The sequence below is a fragment of the Octopus bimaculoides genome, chromosome 4 (genome assembly GCF_046866305.1).
Source record: "Octopus bimaculoides isolate indiv1 chromosome 4, ASM4686630v1, whole genome shotgun sequence".
NCBI lineage: Eukaryota > Metazoa > Mollusca > Cephalopoda > Octopoda > Octopodidae > Octopus > Octopus bimaculoides.
Genome location: NC_142931.1, coordinates 117,817,377 through 117,834,876, shown reverse-complemented (window position 1 = coordinate 117,834,876; position 17,500 = coordinate 117,817,377). Strand labels below are relative to the sequence as shown.

Below are 17,500 nucleotides of genomic sequence, written 5' to 3'. Positions count from 1 at the left end.
AACCACATGGTTCCGGGTTCAGTCCCACTGCGTGACACCTTAGGCAAGTGTCTTCTACTATAGCCTCAGGCTGACCAAAGCCTTGTGAGTGGATTTGGTAGACGGAAACTGAAAGAAGCCCATCGTATATATATATGTATATATATATCATCATCATCATCATCGTTTAACGTCCGCTTTCCATGCTAGCATGGGTTGGACGATTTGACTGAGGACTGGTGAAACCGGATGGCAACACCAGGCTCCAGTCTGATTTGGCAGAGTTTCTACAGCTGGATGCCCTTCCTAACGCCAACCACTCAGAGAGTGTAGTGGGTGCTTTTACGTGTCACCCGCACGAAAACGGCCACGCTCGAAATGGTGTCTTTTATGTGCCACCCGCACAAGCCAGTCCAGGGGCACTGGCAACGATCTCGCTCGAAAATCCTACAGGAGCCAGTCAGGCGGTACTGGCAACGGCCACGCTCAAAATGGTGCATCTCATGTGCCACCCGCACAAGAACCAGTCCAGGGGCACTGGCAACGATCTTACTTGGCTTGCCGGGTCTTCTCACGCACAGCCCATTTCCAAAGGTCTCGGTCCGTAGTCATCGCCTCGGTGAGGCCCAATGTACGAAGGTCTTGCCTCACCACCTCAGCCCAGGTCTTCCTGGGCCTACCTCTTCCACGGGTTCCCTCAACTGTTAGGGTGTGGCACTTTTTCACGCAGCTATCCTCCTCCATTCTCACCACATGTCCATACCAGCGCAATCGTCTCTCTTGCACGCCACAACTGATGCTTCTAATGTTCAGCTTTTCTCTCAAGATACTTACACTCTGACGGGTATTCACATTGACATTACACATCCAACGGAGCATACTGGCTTCATTCCTTGCGAGCTTACGTATGTCCTCAGCAGTTACAGCCCATGTTTCACTGCCATGTAGCATGGTTGTTCGTACGCATGCGTCATACAGTCTGCCTTTTACTCTGAGTGAGAGTCCCTTTGTCGCCAGCAGGGGTAAGAGCTCTCTAAACTTTGCCCAGGCTATTCTTATTCTAGCAGCTACACTTTCAGCGCACCCACCCCCACTACTAACTTGGTCGCCCAGATAGCGGAAGCTATCGACTACCTCTAGTTTTTCACCCTGGAATGAGATAGAAGTTGTTTCCTGTTTGTTTGCAGTCTTTATTGCACCTGAACATCTGCCACAAACAAAAACTAACTTGCTAGTTAACCTGCCTTTGATGTTGCTGCACCTCTTATGTGTCCATAGCTTGCACCGGGTACATCTTATAGAGTTACTACCTACTCCTTTTCTACATACTGAGCAGGGCCATCTACCTGAAGGGGTTTGTGTTTTATCTACCTTCCTACTTATTAGGATTTTGGTTTTAGCTAGGTTGACTCTAAGGCCCTTCAATTCTAGACCTTGCTTCCACACCTGAAACTTCTCCTCTAGTTCTGATAGTGACTCCGCAATTAGGGCAAGGTCATCAGCATAGAGGAGCTCCCAGGGGCAACCTGTCTTGAACTCCTCTGTGATTGCCTGGAGGACTATGGTAAATAATAGGGGGCTGAGGACGGAACCTTGGTGGACCCCTACCTCTACCCGGAATTCATTGCTGTACTCATTTCCAACCCTCACCTTACTGGCCGCATCTCTGTACATGGCTCGCACAGCTCTCACTAGCCATTCTTCTATCCCAAGTTTCCTCATTGACCACCAGATAAGGGATCGGGGGACCCTGTCAAAGGCTTTCTCCATGTCAACGAAAGCCAGGTACAGAGGTTTATCCTTGGCTAGGTATTTCTCTTGCAACTGTCTCACTAGAAATAAGGCATCAGTAGTGCTTTTACCTGGCACGAACCCAAACTGCATCTCATCTAAATTGATTCGCTCCCTAATTAGTTGGGCTATGACCCTCTCTGTAACTTTCATAACCTGATCTAACAGCTTGATGCCTCTGTAATTATTTGTATCTAAAGCGTCCCCTTTACCTTTGTAGCAGTTGACTATGATGCTGCTACACCAGTCATAGGGTATGACTCCTTCGTGTATCACCTGGTTCGTAATACGGGTGACTAGGCTATAGCCAACACTGCCAGATATTTTGAGCATCTCTGCAGTGATTCCTGATGGGCCGGGGGCTTTCCCGGTCTTCATACTCTTAATTGCTTTATCTACCCTGGTACTATCAACTCGGATAGCTGGTCCCTCTATTGGGTCGACATAAGGCAGGCTCTCTTTCTCCCATTCATTCTCTTTATTAAGCAATCTATCGTAGTGGCATCTCCAGACCTCTTTCTTTGCATCCTCATTTAATGCAAGCGTACCATCATCCATGCGAACACATTTCTCTCCTACAACATCACTATTCTCTCTCCTACACTGTCTTGCAACCCGAAATACCTCGAGTCTTTGGTCCTCACGGCGCAGAACATTGGCAAATCTTTCCTTATCTGCTTCCCCTCTGGCTAAATAAACCTGTCGCCTAGCCTCCCTTCTGGCACATTGGTACAATTCCCTGCTACCACCGTTCTTCCAGTCCTTCCAAGCTTGTTTCTTTTGTCTAATAGCCCTGTCTACCTCCTTGTTCCACCACCACGTTACTCTGGGTTGGGAGGGGACCTTACACCACCCACAAATCTGGTCGGTGGCTTTCAACAGGTTGTCCCGCAGAAATCTCCAATTGTCTTCCACGTTGTATGATGCTATATCCCCTTCTATTTCGTTAAATGCTTCAAGTAACTTGTCTCTAAGTCTCTGTCCGTTTGCAGGGTCTTTAAGCTTCCACACCCTTCTTCTCCAAGCCTGTCTAATTCTGGGCACCCATTTTGCCTTGATCCCAAAGTCGCTAACTACTAATCTATGTTGTGGGGTACATTCTTCGCCAGGGTAGGTTTTGGCATTTATAAGCCGCCCTCTTTCCCTATTTCTGGCGAGGATGTAGTCGATTTGGCTAGAGTGTCTGCCGGAGCGGTAGGTGACTAGGTGACTGGCAGGTTTCCTGAAGTTGGTATTGCAGACCATAAGATTGGTTGCATCACAGAACTCCAGCAGTCTGGTTCCCTCCTCGTTGCGGGAACCGAAGCCATAGCCTCCATGTATGCCATGGAAGCCCCCAGCACGACGTCCGACATGACCGTTGAAGTCTCCAGCCACAAAGAGAAGGTCCCTGTCACTCGTCGACGAGGTAGTTTGCAAGAGGGTGTCATAGAATTGGTCTTTCAGACCATCTGGTAGCCCAGGTTGAGGTGCATAGGCTGAGATGACAGTAGCTATCTATGATGAAGCACTAGTCTGATCTTAAGTACTCTGTCACTTACTCTAACGACCTCGATTACCTTATCCACCCATTTCTCCGCTAGAAGTATTCCTACGCCCCCGACCCCGTCAGTGTTCCCTGCCCAGAAAATCTTGTACCTGTGTTCTTTGCCTGTGAGGAACCTTGCAGAACCTCCTCTCCATCTTACTTCCTGGATGCAGCACATATCTACGCATCTCCGTTCAAGCATCTCAACAATTTCACCAGATCTACCTTTCAGCGTGCCGACGTTGAGAGTGCCAATCCTAACAGTATGGGTGTTGGGGGTGTGGGCCTGTAGCCTGGGAAGAGGAAAAGCAGTGTCGTGTACCTGAAAAGAAAACTTGCAATTGGAAGAATTCATAAGCAAAACATTACCTACAACCTGCAAACATTTCTCAACCTTAATGCGCTACCCAAAGGTAGGGGAGAGGATGGCCAAGGCCACTAGATGGGTTCCGGGAGACAGCCGAGGTTGACAGGATGACAAAGGGATGAACTTCCGGTGGAGGGGTGGGATGACAGAGGAATGAACTTCCGGTGGAGGGGGTGGGATGACAGAGGAATGAACTTCCGGTGGAGGGGGCGGGATGACAGAGAAATGAACTTCCGGTGGAGGGGGTGGGATGACAGAGGAATGAACTTCCGGTGGAGGGGGTGGGATGACAGAGGAATGAACTTCCGGTGGAGGGGGTGGGATGACAGAGGAATGAACTTCCGGTGGAGGGGTGGGATGACAGAGGAATGAACTTCCGGTGGAGGGGGTGGGATGACAGAGGAATGAACTTCCGGTGGAGGGGGTGGGATGGCAGAGGAATGAACTTCCGGTGGAGGGGGTGGGATGACAGAGGAATGAACTTCCGGTGGAGGGGGTGGGATGACAGAGGAATGAACTTCCGGTGGAGGGGGTGGGATGACAGAGGAATGAACTTCCGGTGGGAGGGGGTGGGATGACAGAGGAATGAACTTCCGGTGGAGGGGGTGGGATGACAGAGGGATGACAGACGAATGAACTTCCGGTGGAGGGGGTGGGAGGGCGGGTTACCGCCAGCGAGTAGAGAGGGCTCTTAATTGTAGATTTTAAATATTTGAGAGACAACAATGCATAAATCGTAATTTTTTAAAAGAGCAATGAATTCTGGGTGATTAGAATATAACGTAGCATGAATTTAGGAAGCTTAGAAAATGAATAAGCATGAATTTAAGACAACAACTGAATTCAATTGAATTTCATGGAGAGAAACAAGATAAATAATAAGGGACAAAAAACTAAAGCGCAAGGTATTGAGATGTTTGAGGCCGTAAATAAATAAAAATCTCTATCTTATCTGCATCTTGGGTATTTCGTCGTAGTACGTCAGCGAGATAATTTAGAATGGGTTTCTCATTTATATATAGCCAGAACCTGAAGACCTTAAAGGAAAAACTACGAAGGGGAGAGAGAGAGGATGGAGGGGTAGACAGAGGCATGGCGGGAGAAAAGATCATCATCATCATCATCATATATATATATAAAGAGAGAGAGAGAGAGAGAGAGAGGGGGGACCAGTCAAGCAGCACATCACGCTGTAATTCTTGGGCTGAGAAATCAACACTTAAAAGCCATAATTTTAAGGAGCGATAAGAATTTTTGAATAAAGGAAAATGGGTAGTGGTGGTGGGTAGGTACCGCCAGCGAGTAGAGAGGGCTCTTAATTGTAGATTTTAAATATTTGAGAGACAACAATGCATAAATCGTAATTTTTTAAAAGAGCAATGAATTCTGGGTGATTAGAATATAACGTAGCATGAATTTAGGAAGCTTAGAAAATGAATAAGCATGAATTTAAGACAACAACTGAATTCAATTGAATTTCATGGAGAGAAACAAGATAAATAATAAGGGACAAAAAACTAAAGCGCAAGGTATTGAGATGTTTGAGGCCGTAAATAAATAAAAATCTCTATCTTATCTGCATCTTGGGTATTTCGTCGTAGTACGTCAGCGAGATAATTTAGAATGGGTTTCTCATTTATATATAGCCAGAACCTGAAGACCTTAAAGGAAAAACTACGAAGGGGAGAGAGAGAGGATGGAGGGGTAGACAGAGGCATGGCGGGAGAAAAGATCATCATCATCATCATCATATATATATATAAAGAGAGAGAGAGAGAGAGAGAGAGGGGGGACCAGTCAAGCAGCACATCACGCTGTATGTATGTATGTGTGTATGTGTGTCTGTGTTTGTCCCCCCACCATTGCTTGACAACTGATGCTGGTGTGTTTACGTCCCCGTAACTTAGCGGTTCGGCAAAAAGAGACCGATAGAATAAGTACTAGGCTTACAAAGAATAAGTCCTGGGGTCGATTTTCTCGACTAAAGGTGTTGCTCCAGCATGGCCACAGTCAATTGACTGAAACAAGTAAAAGAGAGTAAAGAGTATATCTTGTTGAGATAGCGTTCAACACGGTAGTAGAACTGTTTGCTAAACAATGGAGTTGATTACAGACATGTAAAAAAATAAAAGACTTCAGGATCTTTTTGCTGAATATTGAACCTATTTTTAAATTTAAAAAATCTCATCAAGCGTGAGTTAGTTTTCTATAATTAAATTTATTAAATATTGTTTTTGGAATATAATAATTCATTGAACATGATAGATTTTTTTTGGTGGGGGTCTTTTTCATAAAGTTAGCCAAATACTAATAATGTGTTTCATTCATTGATGCTAGTAGTAAAAGCAAGAGTATTTTATTTAAAATTTAAATTGTAACGTTGCTCTTTGCTCGAGAATGCATTAATAATACAATCTAAATATAATTTCACAATACAAGTCCTTGTCTTCTTCAGTAATTGCCATAAAGTAAAAAAAAATTAACACTGGGTAAAAATCAACATGGTGCACTATTCTATGCAAATATCTAAACAGAGGCATATGCTAGATGGAATAGTACAAGAAGAAAATATGGATAATAAATCAATAAAGTGCTGTGCAAAATTAGTTTTTGATGGATTAAAATAATCAGTATTTTTTTTATTTTGCTTTGTTTTTTTTCTTTTTTTTTCTTTTTTTTTTCTTTCTTGTAAACTTAGAAAACAGACATTTATAAAACATTGTTCAGGCAAAAGGCTGCTGAACCACAAAATGTTGAGAAACACTGTTTAACGGATTATGTTTTTTTATGTTTTTTTTTTTTATATATGGTTTTATATATAGGTGTAGACATGGCTGTGTGGATAAAAAGTTTTCTTCCAAACTACATGATATTGGGCTCGATCCCACTGTTTGGCACCTTGAGCAAGCCAACCAGAGCTTTGTGAGTGGGTTTCATAAATGGAAACTGAAAGAAGCTTGTCATAGACACATATATACTAATAAAAGTTTGTGTCTCCTTGTTTGGATAGTGTGATAGTTGTATGTCATTCATTTCTAATATAATGTGAGTCCTTCTAGGATTATGTATGATATATCATCTGTTGTATCCATTATTTAAGATGGTTGGGTGTGATGCGAAGGACATTTGGCTATAATTTCTAGCTGGTCAAATGGCACTCCAGTTACGACAATGAGAGTTCCAATTGAACCAATCAATGGAACAGCCTACTCGTCAAATTAACATGCAATTGGTTGAGCACTCCACAGACACGTGTACCCTTAATATAGTTCTCAGGGAGATTCAGCGTGACACAAGAATGTGACAAGGCTGGCCCCTTTGAGATACAGGTACTACTCATTTTTACCAGATGAGTGGACTGGTGCAACATGAAATAAAGTGTCTTGCTCAATGACACAATGTGTCACCAGGAATTGAACTCATGACCTTACAATTGTGGACCGAATACTCTAACCACTAAACCACGTGCCTTCACAGCTGGACAAATAACCAAGTGTGAACTCTTTCTTTTTTAGGCTGTCTTCTTTCTTATGCTCATGAGAATCAGATCAGATGTTTTCTTAAACTCCATTCATCTATTATTTATTATAATGTATGTAGCACCAAAAATTCACTAATGAATCAGATCATTGGTAAATAATTGGAATTGAGAATTACCTAACAACAGTAGTATGGATTATTTCACTGTCTGCTCTGTGTGATTCTATGTAGCCAATTGGTGGCATCAGATATGCTGATGTGCCTTAATTCTTGTAAATCCTTTGAAGTAAAATTCTTTGAAGTCAAATCGTTTGAAGTAGAAATATACACACACACACACTTACACACACACACAAAACACACACACACACACACACACACACACACACACACACACACACTCAGACATATTACGCAATGTAGACTTTGAAGCATTGTTCCTGCAAGAAAAGACAAGATGGGTGTCGTTGAAAACTTAGGAAAGTATAGAAATTAATGCCAGAGAGTAAGAGAAAGAACCAAAAATATTGAGAACTGTATTTCAGTTTCTTTGCCTGTAAAAAAAAAAAAAGAAAAAAACACTTTAAGAATTGAAGCTTGCACACAGAAGTGAGAATCAGTTATAAAAGAAGCAAATACCTTGCAAATAGAATGAACATACTTTTCTAGTACACAGTATTTTAGCAAAGAGCTCAATAAAAATTTAATGAATTCATTTAACGATTTCATGCTTAGAGCAATGATATAATGGGAAATAATGATCACTAAACCTAAATTTATTTATTATTTTGATATTTACTTCTGTAATTTATCTTTCTCAACCTATGTTTTGCTGGGGGAAAAATTCTCCATTCAAATGCTTCTCCATCCTATTTATTGTGTCTTCTTTTTGCAGCTTTGCACCGAGTTATCACACATGGAAGTGAAGCATCACGTCATGCTGGCCGTGGCATCTTCTGGGAACTGCAATCAAGTAACGTGTATGTTCCATGTACCCCAGGTATGTACTCAATTTATTTACATTTATTTACACATCCTCTCTCTCAACAAAGTATTTGCTGGATGGGTCCCTTGCTTGAAAAACAGGTAAGTGTCAGTGACAGAAAGAGCATCCAACTGTAAAATAATGTCTCGATAATATATATATTCATCAAACCCTTACTCATATGGGAAAACAGACACAAAGATGAAAGTGAACATCTACACACACACCAACACTTGCATGCACACACACCAATGTGCGCACACACACAGACACACAATTAATTATGTACTCACGCACGCACATCCACGTACGCAAATACATGCATACACACAGAGGCATATGCACAGAACCGCACATGTATGCACATGCCATCAAAATCTAAAGTCTTTACTATACTAAGCTAATCTTGTTAGTTGGCATGCCTCCAGTTATGTCTTGCCAATCTAGCCACCAAGACTGAAGACTTGATGTGAGAAGATAGAGAGATGGTGAGAAAGAAGGAGGAAGAGGTGGGGAAAAAGGAATGATAGACAGGTAGACCAACAGAAAGAGAAAGATGAGAATGTGTTAGCTGTCACACAGCAAAATCATCAAATATAAACAAGCTCAAGACTTGCCAAGAAGGAATCCTTTACGTGGCTGTTCATCTTGCTAGAAATAGCAGCCAAATTTTTTTAAAAATTACTTCGTACCATTTTTAACAAAAAAAAAACAAAACTGTAAGGGAGTTGTAGAAGTGGTGGTAGTAGTACTGGTCGTGGTGGTGGCGGCGGTGGTGGTGGTACGAGGGGGAGGAGGAGGATTTCTACTGTTCAAAAGTGACGATTCAATTGTTTGCTCAACTGAATTACTTGCTCCTGAATTATCATGTAGGTGGCCGAGTATTCCACAGACATGTGTTCTCTGAACTAATTCACAAGCAGAATCGTCAGCATGGCTCAGTGCGTGACTAGGCTGTACGGTCCACCCTATCAGCTTCTATGCAGTTTTCATATACCCAGTTTCAGACAGTTGGCCATACTGCACCTATACAACAGAGATGGATAAAAAAAATGAAATATAAGACAGTGTGGTCATGACCGAATCACTTTTGATCCTATGTCCACTCAATCAGAGTTGACATGGGTTAAATAAATTGGTTCTTTTTTTATATTTTTATCTTTTTGTTTTTGTTTTTGAGTGAACTCAGTGAGAAGAGTAAGGGCTGCACTCACTCCTGACCCATGATGCATGACCCCTTTCAGGGATTTTGTGACTGGTAGTGGGATGGAGGGAAGAATTTGTTCTCAGATGCAAGACCAGGGTCCCAACTACAAACGCTTGCAGCAGATTGGACTCCAGTAAATGCACACAATGGTCAAACCAGGTGACATGATTAAGTCTTACATCCTATGGACTGGCTCCTGCGATAGGCTTCAGCACAGTTTCTTTCTTTCTACCAGGGTTGCTATAAAGATGGAAAATATATTGACCCATATCTCTAGCAGAATATACTTATGTAAACTTGTCATTGGCACACCTCCAGTGGTCTCGCTAAACTTTTCAGCAAAACCTAGCAAGGTGGAAGAGAGAAAGATGGGCAGGGAGGAGGGAAAGAGAGAGAGGGAGAAAAGAGAGAGAGTGTATATGTACTTGCTTTTACGCATTACTATAATTCCATAACTGTAAACAACCTACAATGAAACCACTAAAATATCTACTACAACAGCCATTCAAGAAATAGCAGTCAAATCTCCCTGAAATCACACAATTTCAGGAAATTTGACTTTAGGAAAATTTGACTACGTTGCAAGCATTTGCAGTTGGGGCCATGTTTTATGTCTGAAAATACATCCTCCCTTTTCTTATCAATCACAAAGTCCCTAAAAGAGGTCAGGGGTGGTGGGTGTAACCCTTACTCCTACCACTGAGCCATTTAAAGGCCTAATAATAATAATAACAATGATAATGATGATCTTTTCTACTATAGGCATAAGGCCTGAAATTTTGTGGGAGGGGGCTAGTGCATAACTGGCCCCAGTGCATAACTGGTACCTATTTCATTGACACTCAAAGGATGAAAGGCAAAAATCAACCTTGACAGTAGTTGATCTCAGAACGTAAAGATGGATGAAATGCTCCTAAGAACTTTTACCCAGCATGTTAACAATTCTGCCATTTCAGCTGATTGAGGACACCTTGATCAAAAAGTGGTCTTAAAAATTAAGGAAACATTAGACAATGTAATTCTAAATACACTACAAACGGGAGATGAATTAGTCAGGTTGTTAGAGTATCAGGTAGAAAACTTTGTGATATTTGTTCCAACACTTCATGTTTTGGGTTCAAATCCTACCAAGGTCAACTTTGGAATTTCGGAATTTTATAAATGATGTATCACTCCAGAGTGGAACATTGGTGAAATTATCAAAACATTGAACTAAATGCCTTGCAGTATCTTTTGCATATTGAATCAAAATTCTGCCTTGTGAATCAGATCCTATTAATGCCCAGAGTTAATCACTTGACCATGGGATCACATTTTATCATGAAAACTGCAATGTTTGTGAATAGATGTCTTTGAGACATCCTTAGGTTGAGAAGGCAAGACAGTCTCACAAACTAAGCCTTGTGTGAACAGGCAAACTAGCAACCTGTTGAAACCCACTGTACAACAACTTGGTTAAGTGTCTCTTACTATAGCCCTGGGCCAACCGATACCTTGTGCATGAATTTGGTAAATGGAACTGTGTGGAAGCCTGTCATACATGTGTGTGTGTGTGTGTGTGTGTGGGTGTCTTTGTCTTTATACCACACAACCACTTGACAGCCAGTGTTGGTTTGTTTACGTCTTCATAACAAATTAAGTACAGTAAAAGAGACCGATAAAGTAAGTACTTGACTAATGAGCAAGTACAAAAGCACCCATGCAGTACCACATAAGTATAAGCACACACAAGGCAACACATAAAAGTGCCCATGTGGTGCCACATAGAAGCACCCAGCACACTCTGTTAAGTGGTTGGCATTAGGAAGGGCATCCAGCCATAGAAACCATTCCAAATCAGACTGGTGTCTGGTGCAGCCCCACCCCCACCCTCCCCCAGCTTGCCAGCTATGGTTACACCATCCGAATCATGCCAGCATGGACAACAGACGTTTTAGATATTGACGAGGATGACAATGGTGGTGGTGGTGGATTTGTTCTACTAAACCCTTCAAAGCAGTGCCCCAACATGGCTGCTATCCAATGAGTGAAATAAGTAAAAGAAAATTTTAGTTTAGCCTTTGTAGAAAAAATATTTGTATATGGTACCATAATGTTTTTTTTTTTAATATTTTTTTCTCATTTTGAAAAATTCTTTTCAGACAACTTGTCTATTCCTCATATTATGATTAGTTACCAATGGGATGTCCAACCAATAATGCTAAAGATCAAAGAAAAATTGGAATTAGCTGGCTACAAAGTGTGGATGGATGTGGAGCACATGAGTAAGTTCTGTGAAGTTATTCATTATATATATATATATATATATATATATATATATATATATATATATATATATGTATATATATATATACACACATATATACATGCACATATATGATATAATATATATGTGTATATATATATATATATATATATATACACATATATAATGAATATATAACTTATATATGTATATAATGTATATATAACTTTTATATGTATATAATATATGTATATATATATGTACATATATATATATATATATATATATATATATATATTTAACATTGCTTATATATATATATATATATATATATATATATATATATATATATATATATATATATATATATATGTACACACACAAAAAGGTTCTTATAGAGTTGACTCTCACTGCAGATATGATTACCTTTTTCTTATGACAGTGTTGGGGTTGCGTGACATAAAACTTGGAATCAATGAAGTCAGAGGAAAAATTAAAATTTAAAAAAAAAACAAAAAAAAAAATGAAAAAAAAATGAAAAAAAAACAAAAACTTCAGATCAACTGTCTTACAGTAAGTGTCATTAAATCTACAAGCATGGAATAAATCTATCTTCACATGTGGCTTTGCCATCATTCACATGAATGCATAGATGTCACTGAAATCTCTATCAGATGTAGCACTGTGTATCATCACACTTTTAACAGTCACCATATAGCTTCCATGGACATAGTTTTGTAGTTATTATTATTATTATTATTATTTTTATGATATCACATCTCTATTCTGAATGTTATGTTAGTCTTAATACTTTCAAAGAAGCATTAAACCATATTAACAAATTAAAATAGTTTCTTAGAATCATGCCTGCTGACGTTCTCATGTATTTCAAAAAATAGAAAATTAGCATGATTAAAATCTCAGTAGTAAAGCCATCCATGTAATACACAAACAGACACGCATACTTTATGCCTTTCTTAAATGTACTCAGTAACTAGAAAATGTTACATAAATACAAAATTAGATTTAGTATAGTACAAAATTCATTCTATTTTCTAAATTTCTACTCATTGAAATTTTTTTTTTTTAAGATCATTCTTTCACTCTTTTTGTCATATTTGTATTGGAAGAAAAAAAATATAAAGCATGGAGAAGACTCTCTAGTCATGCAAAGGACAGGCAACTTCTTTAGTGCTGGTGCCATGATAAAATACACCAAATGTTCTGTGAAGTGGTTGGTAAGAAAAAAAGAGAGGCAATGTTGAGTGGAGAGAATTCTTTGATCTTGCTAAAAACATGACAACCTCTCATAGATTTTCAAAAACACTACTGACTTGAGAGATGAACAACAATAGTGCATAAAAACACCCACACACACATCATCATCATTGTCATCTCTGATAGTTTTTATTTCTTTCTATATTGCTTATTCAAAAAAAAAAAAGAGTACTCAATACTAAGTTAGCAGAGTAAATATAAATATAGATTAGAGCTTCTTTGCCTCTGCTCTGAAGGTTTCTCTCATCCTACATCAACATTATATTGAAACTCAATCCTTTAGACTAAAGTAGGCACAGGAGTGGCTGACTGGCTGGTAAGAAGTTTGCTTCCGAACCACATGGTTCCAGCTTCAGTCCCACCTTGGGCAAGTGTCTTCTACTATAGCCTCAGGCCGACCAAGGCCTTGTAAGTGGATTTGGTGAACAAAAACTGAAAGAAGCCTGTCATATATATATATATATATGTATGTATTGTGGTTTTTGTCAATTTAGTTATAAAATAAACAGATTAATCAACGGAATACATTGTCTGCAAGTCGATGGATACCGCATATTCTCCTCCATTTTCTCATTGCTATATAAATTTAGGGTAAAATAACCCCCTTTTACCCACACCCACTTATTGCACTTCGTATAACACTAGTGTAACAATAATTGGGTACCCTCCCAGCAGTATATTGGATAGATATTATCCCTTAGTGGGTTGAATCCTCAACCCCTAACTCTCTTGGAGTATGTATATATATATATATATATATATACACACACATGTGTGTGTGTATTTGTGTGACAGTGTTTGTCTCCCCACCTTCGCTTGACAACCTATGTTGGTGTGTTTACATCCCTGTGACTTAGGGGTTCCGCAAAATGAGACCGATAGAATAAGTACTAGGCTTACAAAGAATAAATCCGGGGATTGATTTGTTCAACTAAAGACAGTACTCCAGCATGGCCACAGTTAAATGACTGAAACAAGTAAAAGAATAGAAAGAAAAAAGAAATTATTGAATAAGAAATTAACCAATATCATTGATAACTTGAAGCATAATATTTTCATAATCCCATGAAACTGGTCATAAAAAAAAAAGAGGTTGAGTGAAAAAAATGCTAAACAATTCTTTTAAACAGAATGCAGTTTAATCACAACAGATTCGTCTTTCATATTATAGGTGGATCTACATTAGAAGCAATGGCCCTAGCTGTCGAGAGGTCAGCTGTCGTACTAATTGGAGTTTCACAAAGTTACAAAGATAGCCCCAACTGTCGCACAGGTAAGTCAATTTGAGGGAACTGACTTTTCTTTTTAACTATTGATATAGATCCAGGTGTGGCTGTCTGGTAAGAAATTTACTTTCCAATCATGGTTTTAGGTTCAATCTCACTGTGTGGCTACTTGGGCAAGTGTCTTCTACTATAGCAGGTTGTGATCAAAGAGTTGTTACAGTCGTCTCCTTCAAACTGGAATAATAAATGTATAGTAACGATATACTAAAATTACAATAATCTGGTACAGTTATAGCTGCTTCTCCTCAAAAAGTTTCAAAACTTCTGGAATGTACCTTGTTTGTATGTATGCATATATATATATATATATATATATATATATATATATATATATATATATATATATATATATATATATGGAGGTGTAAAAGAGAAGTTAGGAGAAAGAAAAAAATAGTAAATAGACTAAAAGTCAGTTTGGAATGATAAAGACAAAATAGAAAAAAAATCATTAAAAAGGAAGATAAAATACATAGAATATCCAAGAATATATCACATTATATTGCAAACTCACATGCATAAACTCTTTCATTCTGCTTTCAGAATCCGAATATGTTTTTCGATTGCGGAAAGACATAATTCCACTTATGGTACAAAAGAACTATATTCCTGATGGGTGGCTTGGCATGCTTGTGGGAACAAGACTCTACTTTGATTTTAGTACTTCAAAAGACTTCGATATCCAGTTGCCTCGTCTCTTTAAGGAAATTGGCAATAGGGGTTTATTGGTATCCAAAGATGAATCACTCATTAATGTTGGTTAGTATCTTTAATTATTTAAAATGTTAATATTTCTCACTATGTCCAATCAATGGGGGATACAGTAAGATGTTCCATACAACTTATTTTCTACTTTTAGTTGTAAATACCTCCTATTCTTTAACTGTTATCATAAATGTCCTACATCTGTAGGTTCCATTTAACATTTGTATTACTTCCCATTCAATTTTTCTGAAACAGGTGAGTGGTTGTATTGGCATATACCTTTGCTTGTTAGACAAATCATTACTTATTAAGATATCATTACTTAAAAAAATAATTACCATAACATTATTTGGCAGGTGTTTTTTTGTTGCAAATCAAATATGAAAACCAGTTTTGATTTCCAAGTGCAACTAGGAAAGGTATGAATGTGATGAATACTCACAGTTCCTAATTAATCTTCTATATTCACCTGTAAGGTAACACGTTGGTAGAATCATTAGAGCATCAGAAAAAAATGATTTGCAGCATAATTTTGGCTCTTTGCATTTGGAGCTCAAACACTAGGCCATGTGCCTTCACATAACATCAAAGATGCCCTGCAAAGTGGCATGGTCATAGCTGGAATGCATTTGAGCATAGTATTGCTCAATCACAGCTGACCTGAGGCTAAATAACAGAACCAGACTAGTTCTGCTCTTCAAATATGACATTTAGTACTAAATACATTAAGCTTTTCCATTTCTCAATCTTTCTCTTTCCTGTTCTGTAAAGGGTGGCCCAAAAGTAGGTTTACAGTTATCACATAGGCACTTTAAATTTCTTTTAAAGCATTTTATTACATTTAAGTTTCTGTCTTACAAATTGAAAAGGGAGCTTGACAAAATAAAATAAATTAGCATAGAATAATGGTTTCATATTTTTTTTTATAATTAAGATCTAAACTGTTAATATATGAATGTGAAAGGGATAGTTGAATAACTGTAAATCTACTTTTGGGCCACCCTGTATATTGAACATCTATCTGTTTCTCTCCTATGGCACACCCCTAATTTCATCCTTTTTTCATGTTTATTATTTTCCACTGTTATCTTCTCTTCACAGCCAACTCCAATCTGCTGTGCCAGGCTAAAAACGCTAACCTCAACCAAGCATATATGCTCTGGAACCAAACTCAAGTTGCTAAATGGCTAGAAACCTGTGGCCTAAAACATATCAAAGAAAGGTTGGCATACATCTAAGTTTTATACTAACATCAAGTCCAATTCTTGCATCTGTGTTTAAAACTCTTTCTTTGTGTGTGTGTGTGTGTGTGTGTGTGTGTGCGCGTGCATTTATGGATTTGTTTTGCTCGGTTCCTGATGGGAAATTTTGTATTGAAACAGATATTGTTATATTTCAGGATGGTCTTTTTTCTCTTGCCAAATAAGCACACACATTATATATTCATTCTTCACTTGTTTATTACTGTTCTTATTTAATGTCCATTGTCTGGAAATTTTTCGTCGCTCACCTGTGACCTCTTCAGCAACTTTCCATCCCATGTGTCTCCTCCTATTCTGTTTAGTCCATTCTGTCTTTCTATGATGTATATGTATCCTTATCTACATATGTGTTTGCATCTGTGTGTGTGTGTGTGTGTGTCTGTGTCGTTGAATTATGATGGTCTGTTGACTAAACTGGCACTCCATTGGTGACAACAATGAATGTTCCAGTGGATCTGATCAACAGAACAGTCTGCTCATAAAATAAACGTGTGAGTTGCTAAGCACTCCAAAGACACACATAACATTAATATAGCAAAAGCATAGTGGTACTATTCATCTGTCGCCATGAGCAGACCTAAATACCCTCTTGGCCCTCTCATTACAGACCCAATAGCACATCAAGGATGTGACAGCTGGTGGGAGAGAGAGAGAGAGAGAGAGAGAGAGAGAGAGAGAGAGAGCTACATCGGTACTCAGCTGGTACTCATTGAGTTGACAGGAACAACATGAACTGAAATGCATTGATTAAGAACACATGGCCCCATCTAGAAATCGAACCCTTGACCTTATGATCCTGAGCACAGTATCCTAACCACTAGACTATGCATTTTTACAGTGGACACATACAGGTCTTTGATATTTATTGACAACATAAGGAGGTGAGCTGGTAGAATCATTAGCACACCAAGTAAAAGGCTTAACAGCATTTCATCCATCTTTACATTCTGAGTTCAAATTCAGCCAGAGTCAAGTTTGCCTTTTATCCTTTCAGTGTCAATAAAATAGGTACCATTTGGACACTGGGGTCAATGTTATTTGACTTACTCCTCCCTTGAAATTACTGGTCTTGTACCAAAATTTGAAACCAAATTCTACCAAGCTGGCAGAATTGTTAGCATACCAGACAAAATGCCTAGCTGCACTTCACTCATCTTTACATTCCAAGTTCAAGTTCTGCTAAGGTTGACCTTGCCTTTCATTATTTTGGGAATCAATAAAATAGATATCAGTTCAGCATGTGGGGCAACGTAATATACTAGCCCCCGCCACTACAAATTTCAGGTCTTGTGTCAAAATTAGAAAGAAATATTTATCCCTTTAATATTCAAATATCTTTGTTCAATTTTTTGCTTATTTATTCATATTGTTTTGAATTTATCAGGCA

At 38.9% G+C, this 17,500-nt stretch overlaps 1 protein-coding gene across 2 annotated transcripts in view; it reads left to right on the top strand.

Annotated features, from left to right (window-relative positions):
• LOC106876364 (uncharacterized) overlaps positions 1–17,500 on the top strand; it is an 85,306-nt gene that overhangs the window by 67,239 nt on the left and 567 nt on the right. For both annotated transcript variants that reach the window (XM_089351224.1, XM_089351225.1), the window contains exons 3-7: positions 8,041–8,145; positions 11,479–11,601; positions 14,032–14,133; positions 14,690–14,905; positions 15,953–16,073. In XM_089351224.1, coding sequence (XP_089207350.1) covers positions 8,041–8,145; positions 11,479–11,601; positions 14,032–14,133; positions 14,690–14,905; positions 15,953–16,073 — 667 coding nt within the window. The remainder of the gene's footprint in view (positions 1–8,040; positions 8,146–11,478; positions 11,602–14,031; positions 14,134–14,689; positions 14,906–15,952; positions 16,074–17,500) is intronic.